Raw genomic sequence first — 19698 nt, forward strand, 5'->3', positions numbered from 1 at the left:
AATGTTGACTTCGTCAATTGGCATGGAGCAATAGTATTTTAGAAACCCAAATTGTAATTTCCCTGACTTTTCCCCTATGTCTTTACGGCTCACCTATCACGATGGTGATACAGAAAGGTCGGTGACGTGTGGGTACTTTGTTCATCTTGCAATGGATGTACAATCAAAGAGCAAAAGTTCACTCACTGAGCCCAGCGAATTTGAAGAAAACAGTGGTGAAAATATGAACCATTTGTTACTATAATTATAAAATTGTGTTTTTGGTATATTACAGAAACGACATGTAACCAGCAAGCCTAGCACCGTAAGCACGCGACTCTTTCTCGCCGCGAGAGAGGTCGTCTGTCTCTTTCTGTGCAGTACTGTGAGAGAGTGACGGGTGACGTATGTCGAGGCGAGAAAGAGTCGCGCGCTTACGGTGCTAAGCCCGCTGGATGTCTTAGAAACTGTTTGGACTTTTGCAGCTTATCGTCCTCCACTCCTCCACTACTCCATTGGGATACAGTGAGCTTATGTTGACATTTTCCTATCCCAGGTATGCGACAACGAATGGCATCACTACGCGATCAACGTGCGTTTCCCGAACGTGGAGCTGATCATCGATGGAGAGCCCTACCACAGTGTCGACGGCAAGGGACCAGAGGTCATCGACGACTGGCCACTGCATCCGGCTCATGGGGTTAACACTACTATGGTTGTGGGGGCCTGCTGGCAAGGTAAGGGCTTGGTCTACTTCTTTTTCTTAGTTCTAGGAGCCTCACTGTAAGGTTCGAATGCACAAGCCTGGACAAATGATTGCCCTCAGCGGGAAGGAAAACATCCCGAGGAAACCAGCTTTCGCAAGGAATGTGTTTCGAGGGTACCTGACTTAACCTGTATTAGGCTGTTTCCCTTCACGGGTTGGTGGGACAGTCGGGAAATCGGTTTTGCAAAAAAAATATGAAGTTTTTATTTTCTCCAAGTCATATAACTTCTTCTTCTATCGTGTAGGTTGTGAGGTGAATTCCCAAACTCAATCAACCCTACTTACAGTAAGTAGAAACCGGGATCAACGGGTTAACGTGCGTTCCGAAACACGGAACATCTTACTTTTTGGACAATCAGGTGATCAGCCTGTAATGTCTAACCAAACTACAATGTGTGTTGAGATGAGATTACAATGTGTGTGTGTGTGGCGAAAAAAGCCTCGGGAATAAGATATTTTTACAAATAAAATGCGGTTGTGTTTTGGCAATATTTATTTTGTCGCTATCTCTTTCTTAATAATTTTATTTTACTTCATACCCTGTTCCTAAGGAAGTGGACCGCTACCTGAAACAATTAAAACAGCCAAATCAAAGATAAAAAAAGATAGTGATGGACACTGAAAGTATTTCAAATCGTACACGCGCATCTGTGTGTGTGAAGTCTGAGGGGGAGGGGGGAGTTGCCGTTCTGTACAGTCATGATCACTATAATGTACCTACTTTAGGACTCTGTCGCACTAACATATTTGACATTTAGTGAGACTTACAGTTCAATTTGTCAAATAAGTTAATGTGACATGGTACCAAAGTGTATACTAATGCTCGTGACCGTAAGTATTATTCCTTATTCTATAGTTACGGAAAAAAGGAACTGTTTTTCTTTTTGTTTTGGATTTTTTTTTCTGTGTATTTATTGATTTCCGTGTGGTTTCTGTCCTGTGTTAAATGTAATGCACCTGTCTGTCTGTGTCTGTGGTGTCCGAAAGTAATAAATGTTTCTTTCTTTCTTTCTAACAAGTTGGGTCCTGTTCCAGGTACAGAGAGCGACATGAAGCATCACCTGCGGGGTTGGCTGGCCGGGCTGGGAGTGCTGCGACACGCCGTGCAGCCTGCCCACGCCTTAAAGTGCGTGGCGCGATGCCGAGAGGGGCTGAGTCTTGCTCCTGATCTATGTAAGTATTTGTTGTTTTTCTGTTTTTATACAGGGTGTTAGGACACCGATAACGTTGTCGAGTCGAATTGATATCAAGTGGAATTTCTTGTCCGAAATTTCATGATTTTAGTGATATTTTGTCTTTAAATGTTCGTTTCTATACAGGGTGTTAGTGACATCGTAACTAATACTGGTGATTCAGAGCATGATTCTGAGTTAATATGAAGTGGAATTTCCTATTGGAAAATTCATAAAAATGATTTTTTTTTTATATTTTCAGTTCCATACTTTTGCGACAGAAATTCCACTTGACTCAGAATCATGGTCTGGAATCGTCCCTCAAAGTTTTCGTTACGATGTCACTAACACCCTGTATTGTGTTTTAAGCCGCATGGAACCCCAAATTTAACATTTTATTATTATTATTATTTTTTTGGGAATTATTTTTTTTTACCGGATGAGACACCTCAGCGGTCCCCATTGCCGGCCAAGTAGTTAATGCCAAATCAATAAAAGTCGAAAACACTGCTGGGCAAAGGCCTTCGCTCGAATAGCCTGTACCCTCGACTTTGCGTGTTCTCTGGCCAATCCTTCCTATATGCATCGAGTTCGTTGAGGTGTGTGCTATAAAAAAAATGTATGTAATGTATGTATGTTATGTTCTTTTGTTTTTCAAGACCCAATATTTGATCCTAAACGTACACTTCCAGATCTGAAGTCAGTATCAGTGGAAGGTGACGGCGTGGCGGACGTGGAGACACTCCTGCGCCGCGTGGCGTACGGCGACGCCAGGGCATACCCCACGCCCGGCCGGCGCAACGTGCACGTCGCCACTACCATCACGTGAGTATACAAAAAAAAAAACGGCCTCTGTGGTCCAGTGGGTGAGAGTTGGGCTCACGATCAGGAGGTCCCGGGTTCGAATCCCCGGGAACATATCACAAAAATCACTTTGTGATCCCTAGTTTGATTAGGACATTACTGGTTGGTTGTCTGAAAGTAAGATGATCCGTGTTTCGGAAGACACGTTAAGCCGTTAGTCCCGGTTACTACTTAGAATATGGTATGGTTATCTTATAATTATCCAACAGTTTAATTATATTCATCATCACCAGCCCATTAACGTCCCCACTGCTGGGGCACGGGCCTTCCCTATGGATGGATAGGGAGATCGAGCCTTAAACCATCACGCGGGCCCAGTGCGGATTGATGGTTATTAACGACTGCTAATGCAGCCGGGACCAACGGCTTAACGTGCCTTCCGAAGCACGGAGGAGCTCGAGATGAAAACTTTTTTTTTATTTGTGGTCACCCATCCTATGACCGGCCTTTGCGAAAGTTGCTTAACTTCAACAATCGCAGACCGAGCGCGTTTACCGCTGCGCCACCGAGCTCCATTTTCATTATATTAAGATCATTTTTTTTTATCTGTGTATTTAATAACACGGGCGGCTATGAGCTTCGTGTGACGTCACATTTCACAAAATAAACAGAAACTGTCTGTCAGGTTTCAAGTGATACTGTTTGACAGTTTCATTTTCGCAATTTGAATTTATGTTCTTTCTATTATATAAAGCGTTTTTTTTTTTTAATTAAGATGGGTTTGCTCTTGACTTCGTTCTTCCACAAGAAGAGATCGACGATGGAACGAGCTTACCCAGAAAATGCCCATTCTGTTTTTGCGAAAATAAAACATTTTAAAAGGTACCCCGAAGTACCTGTGAGATTTTATATCGTGGTTTATAATACAAACAAACTGTACACGTGATATTGTTTTTATATTTCTTATATAGCGATTAGAACACAGTGGGAAAAATGATGACAGGAGAAGTGTCAGATGGGCGTTACAAAGATGCGTTTTTTTATGTTATATAAACTAACAGTACCCAATTAATTGCATAGAATAAATTTGGGTCATCTCTACGCTTTTATTTCCATCCATGGAGCTATGAATTGAAATCAATCTTACTTCCGCAGCTGCGACAACGGGCGCATCATCAAGGCCATGCCAGCGGAGTCCTACGTCATGGTGCTGCAGCCGCAGACGCCGACCATCCTGATCAACGGGTCCGGGGACGCGGCGCGGGACTACGCCCACTTCAGGGCGGGGCTGCGGGTGTTCCCCGAGCTGAGTGTCCACGTCATGGCCAGAGGCGGAGACTACATGCGCGGTGAGTTGGGATCTTGCTGGTCTCCTGCCCACCTGTGGGTTGTGAGACCAATGATCGACCTGAGGGGGTCAAAAAGCCCACATCGAATATCATCTCCCTAGCATTATCCCGTTTTTCACAGGTTCCGCTTACCTAACCTGAAGGTTTGACAGGGCTGCCTGTCTGACCTTCCAACCCGCGAAGGTAAAACCAGCCCAATACAGATCAGGTCACATACCTCCGAAAATGCATTTCTCAGGAATGTGGGTTTCCTCACGATGTTTTCCTTCACCGCTGAGCACGTGGTAATAATTTATGATCCAAACATGAATTCGAAAACAAATTAGACAATTATTGGTTTAGGCCTGTGCTGGATTCGCATTTGCGACCTCAAAGTATGAGGCAAGTGTTCTACCAAGTTGGTAGAACCTACCATGGCTCCTTTAAGCTTTTTTGGAAGCAATTCTTGTAAAAAAGCAATATTACATTTTGCTTTTTACATTATATTTAGACCACATTATGTGTAGAAAAGATATTGCTTGTCTTTATTTTGATCCGAATAATAATGGGTGGAAGATGTAAATTGTGCCTGGGTGTAAGAAAAAGGGTCATCATTAATACCATTTAGGATGGGACAATGGTTCCATGATTGCATTAAAAAGGGGAGAAATAAAAAAAATATATACCCAAAAACAAAGACAAAAGATGCATTTAAGTCTGTTACCCATGAATTTAGAAGGTTGAACGTTGAAAAATCTGTACAGCGCCATTATTGTTTTTTGTTCTTACAATAAATATCTTCTTCTCCCTCCAGAAGCAGAATCCCAGAAGTTAGACTCGTGCGTGGTGTCTGTCTACCCTGCACTGAACCCAGACCATGAAGCGCTCTCCCTGCGCGACGCGGCCGACCTGCCGCTGCGGTACGACATCCGCGCGGCGGTCACGCGGGACGGCGTCATACTCACTGGCGCCGATACTGTGCAGAATTATCAGGAGGTGGGTCTGGAAATTCATAAACACTTTATTGCACGCACAACTGGACATTTTTATACATAAATTGTTTATAATGTCCCAATGCTGGGCACAGGCCATACCTCAAAATAGCCTATAATGTCCCACTGCTGGGCACAGGCCATACCTCAAATAGCCTATAATGTCCCACTGCTGGGCACAGGCCATACCTCAAATAGCCTATAATGTCCCACTGCTGGGGACAGGTCATCCCTCAAATAGTCTGCTGGGCCCAGGCCACCCCTAAGACGTTCCTTCCTCCCTGCGAGCCTAAAGGATGGTTAACATTGAAATACTTAAAGAAGCAATATTTCAATATGATCAAATGTCACATTGCAATATATTATTGCTTTCTTTTTAGATGAATTAAATCAATGCATGGCAGAGCATCTTCTTTCTCGCTCTTACAAATGTTTTATCTCCTTTCCGCTTTGGTGTGTACAGCCACGCTAAGCTTGCAAGGAGGTGCCTATGCACCTCTTCCTACCCATTTATATGTTCACTAAAGTTGGCTCGACCATTATAGGCGGCGATACGGCTCACCACCTATCACGTTGGTCTAACAGAAAGATGGAGGTGTGGGTACTTAGTTCATCTTCCGATGTACCTCTAGCTACCCCAATTGGAATATAGTCGTGAGCTTATATAACATAACCAGCCTATATACGTCCCACTGCTGGGCACAGGCCTCCCCTCAATCAACCGGAGGGGTATGAAGCATACTTCCACCACACTGCTCCAATGCGGGTTGGTGGAGGTGTTTTTACGGCTAATAGCACGGAATCATCTTACTTTTTCGGACAATCAGGTTGATTCAAGCCTGAAAAGTCCTCAAAACAAAGAACAGTCTCACAAAGTGATTTCGACAATGTCCCCTATCGGGAATCGAACCCGGACCTCCAGATCGTGAGCCTAACGCTCTAACCACTAGACCACGGAGGCGGGAGTCGTGTGCTTATAATGTTAATATCTTGTTTTAAGTTTAAGCGGTTATTGGTGCTAATTCCTGTAAATACCATCTACTTTTATTTTAAGTTATATCTGTCATTTTCTTATCCGCCGAAAAGGAAAGGGACGGGTAATCGACAAGCATAAAATTTATGGAACACACGTCAATTTTAAGCACAAATCTAAACCAACCGTCTAAAAATTTTACGTCAGTCAATAACCCGACACATTAATTTACTCATTCTTCCTAAAATTAAGAGCTGTGAATCATCCGTCCCTTTCCTTTTCGACGGATATGAAAATGACGGATATAACTTAAAATAAAATTAGGCGGTGTCTGCAGGAATCGGGGCCATTATCATAATTAAAACACATAATAACGGGTTCAGTCATCCCGTGATCATGGCACTTGCAACAGTGTCGAAATATTGGGAGTCTCATATCCCCATTTAAACGCGGTAAGAACCCGTTATTATGTGTTTTAATTATGTTAATATCTATTTTGGTGTTCTCAGGTGCTCCGCGAGATTGAGTACAGCAACAAGAAGCCAGCGTACTACCTGAACCGCGTGTTCAAGCTGACCTGTTCTGAACTGAACGGACGGTTCACCTCCAACGAATACGTGCAGACGGTCAGTACTATATAGCATTTCAAAACCCGTATTAATTCGATACTTTCCGACTGAACGGGTCTCAACCAAACAAAAGATAATGACAATCGACAATTGAATTGCCTATTTCTCCCGTCAGGTGTCGCTCTGTTAAGTGTTCTTAAATTTTGACAGTTCCCCATTATATTTGAGTAAACAAACATATTGTTTTCCATTTGGCCAATAGCCCGACAGAATTAATTTGACAGCACACCAGTCAATGAGCGAGGTTCCCATTTCATTCGGTCGGGTTATTGTTTCATTTTAAAATTAACAGTTGTCAATCTGCCGTCCCTTTCCTTTTCGGCGGATAAGAAAATGACGGATGTAACTTAAAATAAAAATAGGAGGTGTCTGCAGGAATCGGGGCCAGTATGGACATACATACATACATACATAAACTCACGCCCGTAATCCCTAATGGGGTGGGCAGAGCCACAAGTAATCAAAGACAACTTGCAGCCACTGTTGATACGAAGTCCAAAGATGGATGGGGATCAGCCTATCGCCCATAACATTAGTCCATCATGTTAGAGGACACAATCCCTCTGTCGGTTTTTACGACATGCCCGGGAAGAAAAGCAGCTGAACGTGTTCTATGTTTTTTATATGCTCCCAGAACAGCATAGAAGCAAGCATAGGGGCCAGTATGGAGAACTGTCAAAATTTAGGAACACTCAGAGCTGCCGCATACATTTGAACTTTTAGTTTTTATCCTCATTACTTGGCAGGACAAATGGTGAGCGCCAGACTAGGTGATCGCGAATAAGCGACGTCGCATATGATTTCATACAGAGACATTAATCAAATACGATGATTGCGGCGCATCTATGCGCGTTCATCTTTATGTGACTTTAGCTTTTTTTTTGACGTGACTTATTGTAGATAAGCCGCAGATGGCATTTAACTACTTGGCCGGACAAATGGGGAGCGCTGAGGGCTCTCCCCCGGTACAACGTTTAAGACAACAGGCCTGAGTGTGCCCAGTTGGGCGCGAACCTCGGCTCAGGGCGTCGTCTGGGAGGAAAGATATTTGAAGGAATTATAGCGATAAGCGCTGATTGAGGGAAATCGTCGACCACGCCGGCGGGGTCGGTATCGGGGTCCTATGTGACTTTAGCGTTTGTGTGAGTGTTATTGCATTACCTGATGCTTCACATCCTTTGTACCGTTGCAGCTGACGGTGGTGCACCCCCACATGTCCGGAGGGGAGCTGGCCCGCGAGCTGCACCCCAGCGGCGTCGCTGACAAGATGGACGCCGTCGCTAGAGACAAACAGGTGAGATAATAATTAGTGGAACGAACAAGAATCTATCACCTTGGTAGGTTTGGGTACTTCTTTTATTCGCGTGGGTTAAGGTGGATTATCAATCTCATCAACCCTACTAGGGTTATAGGCCCCTAACATGACTCATGTAACGACTACAAATTTATCAATCAGTGAGTAGTAACCGAGATCGGCAGTGAGACGTGGCCGCTTACTATGGGTCTCGTGAGGAGGCTCGGTGTCGCTCAGCGGGCAATGGAGAGAGCTATGCTCGGTATTTCCCTGCTCGATCGAATCAGAAATGAGGAGATCCGCAGGAGAACTAAAGTCACCGACATAGCTCGGAGAATTGCAAAGCTGAAGTGGCAGTGGGCAGGACACATAGCGAGGAGAACCGATGGCCGCTGGGGCGGAAAGGTTCTGGAATGGCGACCACGCGTCGGACGACGCGCCCGCTACAAGGTGGACCGACGATCTGGTGAAGGTCGCGGGAAGCCGCTGGATGCGGGCAGCGCAGGACCGATCGTCGTGGAGATCCTTGGGGGAGGCCTATGCCCAGCAGTGGGCGTCGTACGGCTGATGATGATGATGAACCGGGATCAACGGCTTAACGTGCCTACGGATTATCTTATGAACATACGGGTGATCAGGCCGTAATGTCCTAACCAAACCAGGGGTTAAAATGGCCACATCGAAGCAATTCATCTAAGAAAGTAATATTGCTATTTGACATTTGTTGTTAAATTGCAATATTGCTTTCTTAGATGAATTGCTTCGATGTGGCCATTTAAACCCCCCTTAGGGCTCACAAATAGATTTTTGTGATATGACCCTGTTGGGATTCGAACCCGGAACCTCCGGATCGTGAGCCCAACGCTCAACCACTGGATCATAGAGGTCGTTAGGTGTGGGTACTTATACCCCTGATGACTACCCCGCTGGGATGATATAGTCGTGAGTCATGAAAAAGAATAATATTACGTATAATACCTCTCTAAGGAGGCTGTAAATCGCCAAAGAGTATAGAGAACGCGTGGATTGTGGCGTCTAATAACCATGTCCCCCCCCGCAGCCCGCGGCCCGCGCCCCGTCCCCGCGCGTGTACGCGGCGCACGCGCTGCGCTCGCCGCACGCCGCCGACCTGCCCGCCGCGCGCCTGCTGGACGTGCGCGGCAAGGACGCGCCCGCCAGTGAGTACACGCCTACTACTACTACACCTAGCCTGGGAATGCTGTAAAATGTCATAGAGTGTAAATGTGCATGCGTATTCCCCATTTAAAAAAAAAAGAAGAAATTGCACGTCCAATAATATGCCGTTCCCACAGTGATAGATTCCCGGCAGTAAAAAGACGCAAGTCATCATGTAAAAGAGCTCCATTGCCTGGTCTTTCGACAGATAAGATGAGTACGTGAAAGAAAAAAAAATTATGACGTGACTTTGTACATTTGCCGCAGATGGCATTTAACTGCTTGCACGCACAAAACAAAAATAAACAAAACAGCCAAATATACTTAGGTAGCTTTTACAACAAGAACATTCTTATAATCTAACACCACTTCAGAATCGAAACGTGATAAGATGCTGTCTTCAAAAACTTACCTAAGTTAGCAACACGACAGCAAAAATTTGTGTCGACAACGACATTTTATAACTGTGCAAACTGAATAGAAACAAAATTCGAAAAATCCAAAATAATCTCATAGAATAAAGAATAACGGTAACATCTCTCCCCACCCAGCCCCCCTCACCCGCTTTATTATATTATATTATATTCAACAGTATGGCGTCAAACGTCACACACACAGATGCGTGTGTACGATAACGTCAATGTGCGGTGCCTGTGTAAAACGAGGTGTTTTGTATGGAGTGTCCGGGGTGTACTAGAGCAGAATATAACATAAACAGCCTAGTAGTATACGTGCACCCGCCCCCAGACCACGTGGCCCTGCTGATCGGCGTGGTGTCGTGCGGCGTGGTGGTGGTGCTGGCGGCCGTGGGCATCGCGCGCGCGCGCCCGCGCCGCCTGCCGCGCGCCGCGCGCCGCCTGCCGCCCGCCGACACCGACATGGCCTGGGACGACTCCGCGCTTACCATCACCGTCAACCCCATGGATGAGGTCCGTATACTGTCACTGTCGAACTACTATCCTACTACTACCACTGTCGATCCCACTACTACCACTGTCGATCCTACCTACCACTGTCGATCCTACTACTACCACTGTCGATCCTACTACTACCACTATCGATCCTCCTACTACCACTGTCGATCCTCCTACCACCACTGTCGATCCTACCTACTACTGTCGATCCTACCTACCACTGTCGATCCCACCTACCACCACTGTCGATCCTCCTACTACTGTCACTGTCGATCCTACCTACCACTGTCGATCCCACCTACCACCACTGTCGATCCTCCTACTACTGTCACTGTCGATCCTACCTACCACTGTCGATCCTACCTACCACTGTCGATCCCACCTACCAATGTCGATCCCACCTACCACTGTCGATCCTTCTACCACTGTCGTGTCGATCCTACTACAACCACTGTTGATCCTACCTACCACTGTCGATCCTCCTACCACCACTGTCGTGTCGATCTTCCTACCACCACTGTCGTGTCGATCTTCCTACCACCACTGTCGTGTCGATCCTACTACTACCACTGTTGATCCTCCTACTACTGTCACTGTCGATCCTACCTACCACTGTCGATCCCACCTACCACTGTCGATCAATCTACCACTGTCGTGTCGATCCTACTACAACCACTGTCGATCCTCCTACTACCACTGTCGATCCTACTACTACCACTATCGATCCTCCTACTACCACTGTCGATCCTCCTACCACCACTGTCGATCCCACCTACCACTGTCGATCAATCTACCACTGTCGTGTCGATCCTACTACAACCACTGTTGATCCTACCTACCACTGTCGATCCTCCTACCACCACTGTCGATCCTACCTACCACGGTCGATCCCACCTACCACCGATCCTACTTACTACCACTGTCGATCCTCCTACCACCACTGTCGATCCTACCTACCACTGTCGATCCCACCTACCACCGATCCTACTTACTACCACTGTCGATCCTCCTACCACCACTGTCGTGTCGATCTTCCTACCACCACTGTCGTGTCGATCCTACTACAACCACTGTTGATCCTCCTACTACTGTCACTGTCGATCCCACTACTATCACTGTCGATCCTACTACTAACTACTATCACTGTCGACCATCACTGTCGATCCTACTACTGTCACTGTCGATCCCACTACTATCACTGTCGATCCTACTACCACCACTGTCGATCCTACTACTGTCACTCCCCTTTCAACCCCGTGGATGAGGTCCAGTATACGATTACTGTCAATCCTACTACTATGACTGTGGATTCTACGGATGACATCAGTATACATACACTCAACCCTAACTGGTCCTATTGATCAGATCTGTACACTGTCTGTCAATCCTATGAAAGGAGTCAGAAATTCAGAATATTGTCACTGACAATTCTACGGATGAGGTTAGTAATAAATACCACATGAACGTAAAGTGTAGCTAATTGTTTTATAAACTATCGTTTTCCATTCCAGTCGGCGCCGTCGTGCGGGCGGCCGGCGGCCGAGAGCTCGGAGGGCGAGTCGTGCTCCGACTCGGACTCCGACCACCACGACTCCGATGATGATGATGACGAAGGTAACAACAGCTCTTTACATCCTAAATGGATTACCTATTCGTCAGCGACAAAATGTCCAAAAAAAAGTCCATTGAAGCAATTCATTTAAAAAAGCATTTTTTCTTTTTATATGCCTGATGGTAAACATAGAGAAGCCCTAATTGCAATAGCAACTGAAAAGCATCGCAATGAGTCAGTTTCGAATCAGTTGCGACTACCATACTGGCCTACTAAGTGCTTCTTCACGCTTCGCTTAAAGGACCCCATGTTGTAAGAAGGAGCTTAGGTAACACTTGAGCCGGCAACTTTTAATGGTGCGGCAGAGATGTTGCGCATATAAAAGTAAATGCGCAAAGCAAACTAATGTCAAATAGCAATATTGCTTTTTAGGTAAATCGCTTCGATGTGGCGTTTTTAACTCCTATTCTAGAAATCAGATTAGTTTGACATCCCTAGCGTTAAAAACTGTATAAAAATGTTGTTACACTTACCTAATTCCATTTTTTATTATTTTCAGTGTTGCCAGGCAAACAGCACAAGTACAGAAACATCAGTCAGTTGGAGTGGGACAACAGCACGATGTAATGCGATGTACTTATTTCTGTCTCTTTCACTCCCGCCGCGCCGCCGCTCTTCTCTGTCGCACGCGGCGCACCGAGTGACGTTTCAATATGGCCGCCAATATCTTCTGATTGGTTGCTGTTGAAAACACGAAAAAGTATATAATTTTAAAAATAGAACATTCGTTATATGATCTAAAAATGATTATTTATTATTAACTTTGTTAATCAAATATTCATATTTGGAAAACTGGATTTTTCTGTTTTATTTACGAATGTAACTTGAATTTGCTTGTCGAATATAACGATGTATATCTTCGACTATTGAAAGCTATAAATAAAAGTTACAATTAAGTCATATTGAGGCGTCACAGAACATAAAAGATCAAAAAGTTCTATAACGGAATTGATTTTGTATTTGCATCGGTCGAATAGTTTATAAAAATAACGCTTTTGCACAAAACCACGCGAGGCACAACATTTTCTGAACTCATAATTTGTAGTACTATTTTAAGGTCTCAAAATTGATCATATCAAAATTAATACGTAATAATTTTCCCTTCTGCTTGCTTTAGTAGGACGAATTGGTCTAAATTACTAGGGACGACACTCTTCGTATCTTTTCTATTTAATTTCTAAGTGAAATCAGATTGTATGTATTGATTGTATTAGTCGTTGTAATTTCGTATGAAATCGGTAATAAGAGATAATATAGCTGTAAGATCAAACTATGTATATTACTGAAACTTAAGACGTATCGTATGCTTCACTGTTTCAATCATTTTTAAGTTTCTTTTTTAAAAACCAAGATGGCGTCAGCTGTGAAAAAAATACTTTCGAAAGCCAGAAAATTATAGACTTTGATAGTGCAATCTTTCAAATTAGACGTTGGTGAAGAGGTGGTACTTAAAGTTGGCAGCTGATTATTTAAAAAATGTGAATGCAATAGTTTGATAATCAAACTATTAGCAAATCAAAAATCTATAAACTTAGGCTGTATGTATAAAATTCACTATCTGAACTGTACTTATATAATCTGTAAGCTCACGACGCCATTTTGGATTTGACGGCAAGTTCAAATACGCATTTAAGTTGAATGGTTTTTTTATATTTAAAAAAGGAACGCATTTAATTTGTATAAATGCTAAATTATGTCTTTCGACAAAAAATGTCCAAATACGTTTTACCCTTACGAGCTTTTCAATAAATCGGCTTAAATGTATATTTAGACAGAGTTATTTCAAATAATAGATGTACGATATACACATATACAAACAGTGTCTGTTTAGAGCAGCTATGAACTATATAATTATATATATATTTTGAATGCGTTAAGGGATTTTTACTAACAATCTAGGTACTAAGTTATGTGTTAGAATGTGAGGACGCTGACATAGTATGGGACAATAAGCTATCTTCATACGATCGTCCAAACGGAGCTAAGGTTAGGTTAGGTTACGAACACCCAAAGTTGCATAATATGAAACATATCTAATCAAAGTGGGAACATTCCTGTCACTAAAAAGGCGTTCTAAAAAGAGATTTCCTATATACGCAGATACGATCAGAATACAAGATAGAACAATTTGAAAAAAAAGCAACCATTCTGACTGTACTTCTTGAAGCCTCGTTTGCTACAGGTTAATGGAGAAAGCTTAAGGTGATTCGTTTTCCATACAAAAGTTGATGCAGTGCTACAGGAAAACGGATAGAGGAATATTGTTATAAAACCGATAAATAGTAATATTTTGGTGTATTATTTTCGCAAACTAACAAAAATTTAGGGTCCGAATACGAGAAGTACCATATTTCAGACCCTCAATTTTGATCAATTTTACATTTGTAGTGGTGCAGATTACAGTGTATTTGCTGAGCGTGTAGAGGTGTCAATGTTAGTTTGTGTGCGTGATAGTTTTTTTTTTTCTAAAGGCTTTGACTACTTGACAAGTGTAATAGAATGTCAGTGACAATTTATAAAGAGATTTTGTATGAAGAGAATAAATATAAATAAAAAACTAAAAATACTACAATCTGAGAAAAGGAATATTGGAAAAATATTTTTGTAATAACGTATCTTATTTAAACATTTTTAAATAATGGGTAAATACCGTGTTTTAAAAGAGGACATATATTATAATAAAAAGTCAATACATAAAATGAAATGGCTGTATGGGCATAGTTCCCTTTGCCTTACCCTTCGGGGAAAACCAAATCAAAAAAGAAGTTGTTGCATTTGCCGGCCTAAATAGTAGTCATTTATAATTAATTGTTTTTCCATCCAACATACAGATTTATTTATATTCTCTTTGCCGCGGACTTTTTGGTGGGACCGGGAACGGGAAGGTTGCTTTCTTCATTGAATAATCTAAATAATCAATACGAAGTGGTGTTTTGTGGTTAATGATCACATTAGTCGGAAAACATTCCCGATAGTATTATTAAATCGGAATATTCAATAAACAAAGTGTACCTATCTATTTTCGCTTTGCGCCAACAAGCCGCTTACTTCGTTTGGGGTTCGGAGTAGGAGTCTGCTCCGAGGGTGGGGGCTTAGGTTTCATCATTTCATTAATCATCATCAAGAAAAAAAGCACAAGACATGGTTGTATGTTCATAGTTCCCTTTGCCTTGCCCTTTGGGAAAAAAATAAGATAAATTTTGAAATTCTTATGTATATAGGCTTTTCGGCGGGAAACGGGAACGGGACAGTTGCTTTCTTCATTGAGTAATCTAAATAATTAATACGAAGTGGTGTTTTGTGGTTAATGATCGCATTAAGTTAGTCGGAAGACATTCGCGAGTGTTATTATATTGGAGTATTCAATAAACAAAGTGTATCTGCCTATTTTCGCTTCGTGCTGGGAAGCCGCTTCATAACTCAAAAGTTTATGCGGACTTTTGAGTTAATTCGTTTGGGGTTCGGAGTAGGAGTCTACTCCGAGGGTGGGGGCTTAGGTTTCATCATCATCACCTTTCATCATTTCATTAATCATCAAGAAAAAAAATACGTCAGACATGGCTGTATGGGCATAGTTCCCTTTGCCTTACCCTTCGGGGAAAACCAAAACAAAAAAAAAATTCTTATGTATAATAAACAAACATCACAGACATCATGACAGATCTAAAACTAAATAAAATCTTTTTTCTTTTTTCTATTTGACTTATTTATGAATTTTAATCAAGAAAACGTGATAATAAGTTCGACAGCAACCAGTTCAGGTCCCCGAAACAGCCCATTTCAGGCCGCGTATATATGGAAATACTACTTCAATACGTCCCAGCCTCGTCTTTTTTTAACGTCCTCGTTATAAAAAGACGTCCTAACCTGAACTAACTAACCTAACAATAAACACCACGCGTAAATATATGTCCAGAAATGCGCTGTGAGTCATCTGGACTGGGCGTCCTGAAGCGCTATTACATCTTTCAAACGCGATGCGACAAAGTCTGAACCTACGCAATTTAGGAAAAATCTACCTTATTATTACTGTACTGTGATCGTTATTTGTAAAATCATACAATACATATACACAATTCTTTATACACAATATAATTATTATGACATATTGTGGACTTTTCGGTATACCTACAAAAAAGGAACAATTCAACCATACGTTGTTTTGTTATATCTCAATGGGCTCAGGCAGCGTTTTCGCCGAAAGCTCCAAGTCGGCTATATTTGTAACGATAATTATGTTTGACATTCATCATCATTTTTGAACCATTTTATACAAAAAAAATACTTGTATAAATTATAAACCCTAAAGCACGCCCATGAATCACTCTACTCATTGGTGAAAACCGTATGAAAATCCGTTCAGTAGTTTTTTAGTTAGCCGCATGTTCACTGATGCGATTAATGCCTATTAGAATTTTACAAAATAAAAAATACGGAAATTACGGAAGGTACTTTAGTGCAAAGTAAATTATTGTATACTTAATTATAATATTATTGGTAAAAGTGATACTTTTTGAAAATTCCGTAACAAATAGACGGGTTCGCCAAATTCAATTGTAAAAAAAATACAAAAAGTAAAAACAATTAAAACATGCAGTTGGGTTTGAACCGTGAACCTTAAGAATGGCGGCTACTGCTTTACCAAATGCGCCATTTAGAAGTTAGAAGTAGACTTCAAATTATGCATCTCTTTTAATAGCTAACCTAGTTCGCATGTGTGTGTGACAGCTTCGTGTTCGTACACAAATTGAAATGACACCAACTTTTGATGCAATGTTTCAATATGATATCTGCAGTAAATACTTCAAAATTGTAGCTTAACTTAAAGATAATGTATGTAAGATTTCGCCACCTAACATTTCACTGGGTCAGAACTCAACACTAAACGAATAAATGGAAAAAAATACGAAAACTGCAGAAGTAACGCCATCTACTGACGCAGCGTTACCTAGCTGACTGAAACACATCACCTTAATGTTCCAGTAACTATGGCAAGGGGAATGGCAAGTAGACTTGCGTCAACACAATAGGTTAAGGTAGTTAGGTTTTTATTTCTCTGTCCTACCCCGCTCGCGCGGCACATTCTGTCTGATGTTGCATATCAAATGTGAAACTTTTATAACTAACTGAAGGTAGTTGTTGAATGAGGAGAAAATATTTAACATGATCAAGTCGTTTTTGTCGCCATTGGGGTGGAAATATATTCATAATATAACAGAGATCACACCTGCATTCCCGAAGTAAATCGTGGAAACCAATTATTTGTGATAACATGAATACTACTTTTGTGGTTTAGAACCAAATTGCGTCTATAGGCAGACAACTTTTGAAAAAGAGAGAGTATATTATCAACATAGGCAGACAACTTTTGAAAAAGAGAGAGTATATTATCAACGCGTGAATTTCCCAGAAGATCATAGATAATTAATAAATCACGTGGATTCCGGCATTAATAGCAATGCGATCGCCCCCTATTTATTACATAATATAGCTGGCGAGGAGTGGGTGTGTAACGGACCCAACTAGACCAGCTAGTTCCGCCCATATGCAACAGATGGCGCCACCAATCAATAATGCAGTCCTGAAACGCGCTATCGAAGTGTTCACAGCGCGACGCTTATATACAACTTCCAAAGTCACACTGCCAACTTGTGGCTAGCGGGGTACTATGCTCTGTTCGGTACCCTGAATAACATCATTTGACGGCAGCACACTCAACTCTGCCTATCTAGGGGTTTTTTGAACATTACCTTCAGTTAGCAAGCTTCATAATATCAAATATCGTTTGCCATATTAGTATAAAATATCGTCACTTTTGACGCGGGACTTAAAGCAATCTTCGTGGACATAATCATCGGTGTATTTGATATAGTTGACGTCATGTTTTGTTTTGCACAGCTTCTCTGACTGCCAGTGCTGAGATTATCAGTGCGTTTTGGTGTTGCATAAGTTTTGGGACAGTTACATACATACAGTTACATAATAACATGAACAGATTATATACGTCCCACTACTGGGCGTAGAGTTTCTCTCAATTAACCGGAGGGGGTAAAAGAGACTTCCACCGAGCTTCCAACATGAGAAAATTATCAATCGATTTAATCAATTTTGTCGACATCGATAAGTCTGTTTTTCCCTAACATGCATGCCTCGTGATTTTGTTCGTATTTTGACAGAACGACATAACTTTTTGACCGTGATAAAATTTTATTACGATGCGCATGTTGGCCCTACTGTCCTTTGTTTAAAGCATACTGGATTTGATCGCAGTATGTACGCCTAGGCCTTAAATAGTTCGGCATCGCCTTAAATACTTAATTTAGCAATTTGTAACAATACAATACAATACAAATACACTTTATTGCACCAAACTAAAAATAAATTATTACAAAAAGTCTCTTAATTAAGTACATGTAACACGCAACATGTAATATTAGTCTCAATAACTATGCAATATTAACCGCACTTAACGAGTGGTGTGTTTCTGAACAACTCTAAATTAATTGTTTTTTATGTTAGTATCCTAATGTTAGTGCCATGTTTGTTTTCGTACAACGAACTGTGTTCGCGGGCACACCACTCGCTTCATTAAGTTTTCAACTGCCTTTAGACCTCATAATATTGTACTTTAAGTGTTGGCATAGAAGATACACTCCGCCCCACACAGATTCGAGCTACCTTACCTCACCCCCCATAATTGTTACCGCGACTACGCGGAGCCGCTTACAATTGTTTTAATTCAGTTCACTAACGCGCTCACATGCACAGGGAAAGCCATTGGGTAGCGTAAAAAACATACAGTGTATGTGAAAACGAGATTTAAAACCTAGCAACACAAAAAAAAAACATTTTTAAGTCACTACACAGTGAAAGACTGGGGCGTTACACTGGCTAGGTAAGCGTGTCTCTCTTTAGACCGTGATCACTTATCATCCCTAATTTAGCGCTTATCTCTATCGACCCAATAGAGTCGATTAATTCTTTCAAATATAATCGTCTCAGATGACGCCCTGAGCCGAGGTTCGCGCCCAACTGGGCACCCTCAGGCCTGTTGTCTTAAATTTTGTACCGGGTGAGGGCCCTCAGGGCTCCGCTTTGTCCGGCCAAGTAGTTAATGCCATTTGCGGCAAATCTACATCAAAAAAGGGTCGCTTACCAACAGGTAAAGTTATGATCAAACGCGGACATTATTATAAATTATAGTAAGAAGAAGAATAAGATAAAATTGTCAGTAACAATAACTAGTAAGAGTAACTACTACCTAATAGTATTTTGCTATTAAAACATTCGGTACAAACTTTAACACAGTAAAAATAAATGTCACTAAAAAGCATAATAATATGAGGTCTCGTTTCTTGTTAGTTTGTAGTTGTGTTCAAGTTTTCGACAACCGTCCAAACGCTGTTCCCTTAAAAACATTTTATATTTTAAGATCTGACCTTAAGGCGCGTAATGATGACAGCGGAACGCGAGGCGGAAGCGACTATGAAACGAACTATGTGACTCCAAAAACATCTAGTTACCGTTATTCGGAAAATTTATAATAAGTTACGTAAAAAAAAATGTTCAACACTGCGCTAGGCGTGGATTCGTACGGGCGTAATTTTTTGAACGTGGCTTTATTGTAGATTTGCCATTTCGTCGTTGCCAATTTAAAAGCTCTTGTGGGTCGCCCTCACCATTTTTTTTATTTAGTATTTTGCTATTTTGAATAGTATTTTGCTTCTAAAACATTCACTACAAACTTTTAACACAGTCATACAAAAAAAATTCAGACGGAAGTTATTTTGAATTTCTATAAAATTGACCCGCACATAAGTAATGTATTTTAAATTGGCAACGACAATTTGGTATTGACTATGGCCGGACAAATGCGGAGCGTTCGAGGCTCTCCGGTACAAAATGAAGATAACAGGTCTGAGAGTGCCCAGTTGGGCGCGAACCTCTTCTCAGGATTTGAATGAAATACATGTATTTATGACATCGAAATCTTGATGTCAAACTATATTCGACTGACACCTGTCAGCCGAGCTATAATATAGTGACAAAAGCCAGCGAC

The 19698-nt window shown here is 41.8% G+C and overlaps 1 protein-coding gene and 2 long non-coding RNA genes across 3 annotated transcripts in view; 1 reads left to right on the forward strand and 2 right to left on the reverse strand.

The window, feature by feature from the left end:
* The window catches only part of LOC126377722 (calsyntenin-1), a 310912-nt gene extending 297396 nt beyond the window's left edge, over positions 1–13516 (forward strand). The window contains exons 10-20 of the mRNA XM_050025512.1: positions 536–716; positions 1781–1918; positions 2610–2742; positions 3877–4070; positions 4864–5045; positions 6524–6640; positions 7836–7937; positions 8998–9115; positions 9861–10042; positions 11539–11641; positions 12139–13516. Coding sequence (XP_049881469.1) covers positions 536–716; positions 1781–1918; positions 2610–2742; positions 3877–4070; positions 4864–5045; positions 6524–6640; positions 7836–7937; positions 8998–9115; positions 9861–10042; positions 11539–11641; positions 12139–12206 — 1518 coding nt within the window. The 3' untranslated portion in view covers positions 12207–13516. The remainder of the gene's footprint in view (positions 1–535; positions 717–1780; positions 1919–2609; positions 2743–3876; positions 4071–4863; positions 5046–6523; positions 6641–7835; positions 7938–8997; positions 9116–9860; positions 10043–11538; positions 11642–12138) is intronic.
* LOC126377765 (uncharacterized) lies at positions 1237–12248 on the reverse strand. The gene is made up of 5 exons (XR_007567981.1): positions 12113–12248; positions 7805–7923; positions 4839–5051; positions 3869–4102; positions 1237–1311 (listed from the first exon to the last, which is right to left on the reverse strand). It is a non-coding gene; the product is annotated as an uncharacterized LOC126377765 (long non-coding RNA).
* A 264-nt stretch (positions 13517–13780) lies between the features above and the next one.
* Positions 13781–16734, reverse strand: LOC126377771 (uncharacterized). The gene is made up of 2 exons (XR_007567987.1): positions 16610–16734; positions 13781–13835 (listed from the first exon to the last, which is right to left on the reverse strand). It is a non-coding gene; the product is annotated as an uncharacterized LOC126377771 (long non-coding RNA).
* Positions 16735–19698: the final 2964 nt, after the last annotated feature.

Source organism: Pectinophora gossypiella, chromosome 24 (genome assembly GCF_024362695.1).
Source record: "Pectinophora gossypiella chromosome 24, ilPecGoss1.1, whole genome shotgun sequence".
Classification (NCBI taxonomy): domain Eukaryota; kingdom Metazoa; phylum Arthropoda; class Insecta; order Lepidoptera; family Gelechiidae; genus Pectinophora; species Pectinophora gossypiella.